Genomic DNA, 6,403 nt, shown 5'->3' with positions numbered 1-6,403 from the left:
GGCCCGGCTGCAGGGCCCAGCGACCAGCACCGCGGGGCCTCTCACCCACCGCTCCCCGGGCCCCGGCGGGAGAGCCGGAAGCGCGCGCCGCGCCCACAGGGAGCCCCGCCCCGCGCCGCCGGCACTTCCGGGAGCTCTAGGAAGCTCAGGGGACCCTCTCGGGGGTCCCCGCGGGGGGACTCGCCCAGGGGAGCGGCCGGGGGGAGGGCTCCTGGGGCGGAGTCCCGGGTTGAGGCTCGGGGGACCCGGAGAGCCTCAGGGCCGTGGACCTGCGCCCGGAGGCGTGCGCGCGTCCCTGGAGCTGTCCGAGGTGCTGGGCTGCACCGCCGATGGGGCCTCGGAGAAGTCGGCGAGGCAGAGACCTTGGGAGGGAAAGAGCAAGGGGACCCGGCGTGTAGGGCCAGGAAGGCCGTAGGAAGGGCTCTGGGGAGGAATGACGCACGCTGGCTTGGACCATTGCTAAGGCAAGTCCACAAACCCTGCGACCAGCTGAGGGAACTGAGTGCTTAGAAAAGAACCGCAGCGGGGAGATGGACCCTGGCCTGACCACTGCCTTCAGATCCTGAGGGTTCTCCCTACCAGTGAGTGCAGCCAGGCTACGACAGGCCCAGAGGGCAGAGCTGGGGGCAGCTGGCGGTGAGAGGGCAGAGCTGTCCAGCAGTTCGGGTTGCCTCTCCAGGTGGTGTCTGAGTGGGGCTTGGACCACTGCCTATGCGGGTGCACCTGCTTTGAGGGACTAGATGATACCGGAGGTTCCCAAGCCTGGCACACTGTCAACTTCACTGGGGGTGTCAGAACTAAATCCGGATTCCCTGGCTCCACCCCAGGCCTATTGAATCTGTCTTCCCTGGTGTGGGGCCTGGGAATCTGTGTTTTTCAGCAAACTCTGCCCCCAGGAGGAGCCTCTGATACTCATTCCTCAGGGGTCTGGGTCCGGCATAATCCCTCCTTCAGCTCAGAGACCCCTGTCAGAGACCTCTGAAGAACAGTTTGTCTCACTTTCCCTAGTGGAGTTGGAAAAGTCCTGCCAGATCTGATTTAGCCTGCAGCCTTGGGTTTAAAAGATAAAGTCAGGGGATCTGACCATTGATACACTTGGGTGACCCCACTGACTGTTTAACCATGCAGCAGTGCCCAGGCCACCACCGTGCTGCGCACCGAGGACAGAGTTGGGTGTGACGTGCTGTGTGGAAAAGCAGCCTCCTAGATGGGGACATGCACAGCCCAGAGCAGGTGCTCAAAAAGGGTTTACTGAATGAATGGGATGGAAATAAATAAGTGTAATAAACTATCATGAGGGAGGATGTGTATTTTCCAGGTGGGAAGTGCTTCTGGCCTGTGCTCTGCTGGTTCTTCACATGACGATCTAATTTAGTGCTCACAGAACCTTGTGACGTATTCCATAGAATCACTATCGCCAAGTTACCGATGCAGCTTAGAGAGGATACGGACCTTGCCCAGGTGGCATAGAAATGAGTGGCAGAGCTGGGCTACAAAGTAGAGTGAATGTCCTTAGAAGCTGGATGTGGGGAGAGCCTGCCTTCCTGCCCACCTGCTTTGGGGCACACGGCACAGGGCAGATGAGTCCATAGACCACGTCTTCGCTTCCACCCCTGGGCCATCATTAATCTGGGGTCTCTCAAAGTCCGAAACCCTTGGGATACTGAGGTAGCCCAATATGGAATGTTGCATAGCAACTGAAAAAGACAAGCGCGTGGACAATACTGGTATTGAAAACGTGTGCAGAGGACCTTATGGTTCTGTTTGCTCATCCCAGCATCCTGCAGCCAGCCATGGGTGTGACCTTGAATCAGGCTGAATGACAATCTCTGGACCACCTCCCTCATTACAGCCCTTGGCCCAGGGATGGACAGCGAGTGCACGAGAGCCCAGAAGGAACCAGCAGAGCCCTTCCCTGGGACGCTTCCCTTACCGTTCTAGTGGCGAAAATAGATACGAATGGGTCTGGGGCGGCTTTGAGCTCTGCTCTGCGTCACGGGGAGAGAGCACATCCATATCAGGAGGAATGAGGCCAACCCTGTGGCATTGAGTACAATCTTATCCTTGCTTGAGATGGTTAATTCTATGTGTCAACTGGACTGGGCCACAGGGCGTCTAGATATTTGGCCAAACGTTATTCTGAGTGAGATCAACATCTGAGGCAGCAGCCTGGGTAAAGCAGGTTGTTCTCCCTAACGTGCGCAGGCCCCAGCCAATCAGCCGAACGACTGAATAGGACAAAAAGACAAAGTAATACGGAACTCCTGTCTGACTGCTGAGCTGGGGCGTCAGTCTCACTCTACCTTTGGACTTGGACTGAAACACTGGCTTTCCTTGGGTCCTGGGCCTGCCGGTTTTCAGACTGGAACTATGCCATTGGCGCTCCTGGGTCTCCGGCATCCTGACTGCAGGTCTCAGAACTTCTCAGCCTCCATAATCTCGTGAGCCAATTCCTAAGAATATCTACCTACCTATCTACCTATCTCTCCAACTGAGTCTGTTTCTCTGGAGAGCCCTAATACATCTTTTTCTTTTTCCTAATTAGAAAACAAATTTGGAGACTAATAGCTTGTCCAACCTTACACTTCAGTGTAGAGTTGGGCTTTAAGTTTCAAAGTTGATTCTCTTAACCATCATGCCACACTGCTTATATCATGTAAAAATAAAACCCCTTGTATCCAACTGAAAAGTGTCCACATTTAGGCCCAGCTTTGTCGTTATTTCCCGACTCACAGGCACACGCAGCCCGCTCCACACTGCACAGAGCCCAAGATGGATTGTCAGCTCCTGGACCCTCTTCCCTGTGCGGGGCCCTGGGAGCTCCTCACAGGGCCACCTTTCTTTAGGGCTCAAGCTCCTATAGGGCTTTTATTTACTTCTAGGGCCGAAAGGAGATACTGCCCCTACACAAGTGACCACTTCCTGGGCTCTGAAACGCACAGGGACCGCTTTCCTGGTGCCTCACTCCGTCTCCCTCAATGTCCTTTTACACTCGCCGTGGCCGGCCCTGGCCCCAGGTGGCTTTCTGCTGAGGCTGTCCATCAACAGTGTTCCTGACCTGTCCCCGGTTGTCGACAGAGCCTTTCCAGGAGCCCCTTTTATGGGTTTTTGCTGTGTGCCTGGTGGCGTGCAAAGGATTCTATGGCCATCCTCCCAGTCACCCTGTGTGGTGCCAACAGATGGCTGTCCCCATTTCCAGAGGAGGAAACAGGCTCTGTGAGGGACAGTAAGTGCCTGGGCTGGCATCAGGGCAGCCTGGGCAACCCTAACCCTGGTCTCCCGGAGACCAGTGGGTCACTTCAGGGAACAGCATGAGGCTGGCTGGAGCCGAGGACACGGGCCCGGGTGGGAGGGAGCGCAGCCCATGGGGTTGGAGATAACAGGGTCAGCGGGAGGCGAGGGACAGTGGCCGCTGAGCTAGAGACACTCGCAACCAGGGCTGGACAGAGGCTCCAGAGCAGGCCGGGGCACAGAGCTGGAACCGGAGGATGACGATGGCGGGGGAGAAGGGGCGTGACGTCTGTGCCTGACACGAGGCAGGAGGACAGTGCAGAGACTCCGGGCTGTACCCACGTCCCAGGAGCGGTCAGGGGTCGAGAACTATAACGTCCTGTGCAGCCAGATACTGATAAACCTGCGCAGCCACAACGGGCAGAGAAGATGCCCTGAGGAGTGCTTGTCTCGGTCCTGCCGGGCGTTCCAGGTTCCCGGGAAGTGCTGAATGCATCAGATGGAACCCTCGAGAAAGAACCGGTCCCAAGCCGGCAAATGCAAATGCCATTCAGCCCATCTCGGCGGGCCGCATGTGACAAGGGCGGACACAGAGCCTTTGCTGAGAGTTTACCTCCTGGCACCGAGGGGCTGCAGCTGGAGGCGGTTGATTCCACGCTCCCCTCCTCTGGGCAGCCTTCCTAGCTTGCACGTCTGCTGCTCAGTGGCCTGGGAGCTCCCGCCCTGTCTCTGATCCGTCACCGAGGGTCTGCCGGGCCACCTCCAGGACAGTCTAGGACAGTGTGGAGGACCGCCGGGCTCTGCTCTGGGGCTGCCCGCTAAGTCCGGTTGTGGTGCAGGTATCCGAGTCCAGCCTTGGTGCTGAGGCTGCAGGATGAGCCTTCTGGAGCACAGGCTGAGCCACCGCTCCCCGGAAAGCCCTGGGGGCTCTGCTCGCCCGCTCCGCGGCCTGGCTGCCCAAGGTGGACGCTCCACGATACCCAATAGCCACGTGGTATTAGGGACAGGGGGCTGGGGAGAAGGCGGATGTCCCTCGTCTTCCAGGGTGTCACAGTGCACGACTCAAGGAGGTGTTCTGACCCTCGTGGGGGAGTCCAAAGCGCTTGATGGCCTCGGGGCCCTGGGAGTGTAGCCTGGAGAGGCGGGGCAGCCCAACCACAGGGCTCTCCATTGGGGTCACTGGGAAAGAGGATGTGGGGGCGAGGCGGAGTTATACCCTGGAGAGGGGCCGGGCAACTCCTCCGTGTGTGGTGCAGGCGGCAGGGGTGGGGGTCCCAAAGCTGTCCAGGAAGGAGCAGGCAGGAAGGCAGACAGAAGGCGCCCCCACCCAGCTGGGCTCTCCCCTTTACCACAGGGGCTGGGGAGCTACAGGGCAGTCATGGCAGATCTGAAGCCGGCTACAGCCAATGCCCAGCTGCAGTCGCCTAGACCTGTCAAGTGGGGAACCCCCTGGGGCCCCGGCTTCCTGGGGCTGGAGGCAGCTATGAAGGCTGGGCAGGGCCACCTTCCACTGAAGCCCGCTGGCCTCAGGCAGCCACCAGTAGGTGCAGAGGCAGGGTGAGAAGGCAAACAGAGCAGATCCGAGGGCTTGCTGCAGAGAGGACATGCTACACACATTCTCCCAGATGCATGAGGAAACCAAACCGCCAGAGACTACAGCCCAGGTGGAGAGCGGGCAGCCCGGGCCCCCACACCCCGATCTGGAAACCACCCGTCCTGGGGTGCCTGACCCTGCCCTGGCTATGGCTCTGGTAAGTCACGACGCCCGCAGGCCTCGGTCGCTAGGGCACGCGGTGGGCTCTGCCGAGAGGAGCCCTCAGGGATGGGGGGCAGCCACGTGGCCTTCCTCCCGCGTCCATCAAGTACACAGACTTTATTCGGGACACGCACGAGATGCCGGCTGCGCCAGCCAGGAGGCGCGAAGGCAGGAGCCCTCCGCGGGAACTCGCCTCGACCTCAGGCTGCTGACGCGCAGCCCCGCGCCCGCTACTCCCGGTAGTGCACCCTCTGGTGCTGGATGAGCTGGGAGCTCTGGCCGAAGGCTTTGCCGCAGGCGCCGCAGGCGAAGGGCTTCTCGCCCGTGTGGGTCCGCAGGTGCCGGAAGAAGTGCGAGCGGCCGCGGAAGGCCTTGCCGCAGTCGGGGCACTCGTAGGGCTTCTCGCCCGTGTGGATGCGCTGGTGCTCGATGAGCACCGAGCTCCAGATGAAGGCCTTGCCGCACTGGCTACAGGCGTACGGCTTCTCGCCCGTGTGCAGCCGCTGGTGCCGCACCAGGTTGGAGCTCTGGCTGAAGGCCTGGCCGCACTCGCCGCACTCGTACGGCTTCTCGCCGTTGTGGATGCGCAGGTGCTGCGTGAAGTGCGAGCTGTGGCTGAAGGCGCGGCCGCACTGGCCGCACTCGTAGGGCTTCTCGCCCGTGTGGATGCGGTGGTGCTGGATGAAGCCCGACCAGCCGCGGAAGCGCTTGCCGCACTCGTGGCAGGCGTAGGGCTTCTCGCCCGTGTGGATGCGCTGGTGCTTCAGCAGTAGCGAGTTGTACTGGAAGCTCTTCCCGCAGGCCTCACACCTGTGCGGCTTCCCGCCCCGCGGGCCGCTCTGCCGGGCCCCGAGGCCCGAGCCCCGGCCGACGCTGCCCGCCAGCTCGTCGGCGCGCCCCGGGCCGCCCTCTGTCCCCGAGGCTCCCTGCAGCCCGAGCGGCCCACGCCAGGTGCCTCTCTTCTGGGGGCGGGGCCCTAATGGCCGCTCCAGGCTGCACTCCCGCCCCAAGCTGTCCCCACACCTGGGTCTATGGGGAAGGCTCCTCAGAAGGGTCCTGAGCACCCCCGTGTCCTGGTCCACCTCATCTTCAGGATTGTGCGGCTGGGGAGACGACAGGGCCCGCTCGCGCTCCAACTCGGGATCTGAGAAACGGGAGAGGCGGAGAGCACTCAGCCGCCCACCAGGCTGTCCGTCCGCGGGGACCCCCGCCCCGTTCCAGATGACGGCACCGGGGTGAGAACACACAGGGTGCGTGCGCATGCGGAGGGGGGCAGCCTGACAGGAGATTCAGACTCAGAGCCAAGCAGAAAAGCCTCTGATCCCGAGGACGCTGCCCACACGGCCCCGGAGCTGCTCCACGGACCCCCAGAGGACACCCCAAGGGCTTCTCTAGGGGAGAGAGGCGGGGGGTGGG

The 6,403-nt window shown here is 61.3% G+C and overlaps 1 protein-coding gene across 2 annotated transcripts in view; it reads right to left on the bottom strand.

The window, feature by feature from the left end:
* Window positions 1–1,294: 1,294 nt before the first annotated feature.
* Window positions 1,295–6,403, bottom strand: part of GLI4 (GLI family zinc finger 4) — a 7,909-nt gene continuing 2,800 nt past the window's right edge. For both annotated transcript variants that reach the window (XM_024741126.1, XM_024741125.1), the window contains one exon: window positions 1,295–6,131. In XM_024741126.1, the coding sequence (XP_024596894.1) occupies window positions 5,218–6,131 (914 nt within the window). In that variant the 3' untranslated portion in view covers window positions 1,295–5,217. The remainder of the gene's footprint in view (window positions 6,132–6,403) is intronic.

The sequence above is a fragment of the Neophocaena asiaeorientalis genome, unplaced genomic scaffold (genome assembly GCF_003031525.2).
Source record: "Neophocaena asiaeorientalis asiaeorientalis breed wild unplaced genomic scaffold, Neophocaena_asiaeorientalis_V1.1 scaffold177, whole genome shotgun sequence".
NCBI lineage: Eukaryota > Metazoa > Chordata > Mammalia > Artiodactyla > Phocoenidae > Neophocaena > Neophocaena asiaeorientalis.
This window is presented reverse-complemented; position numbering and strand designations above follow the sequence as displayed.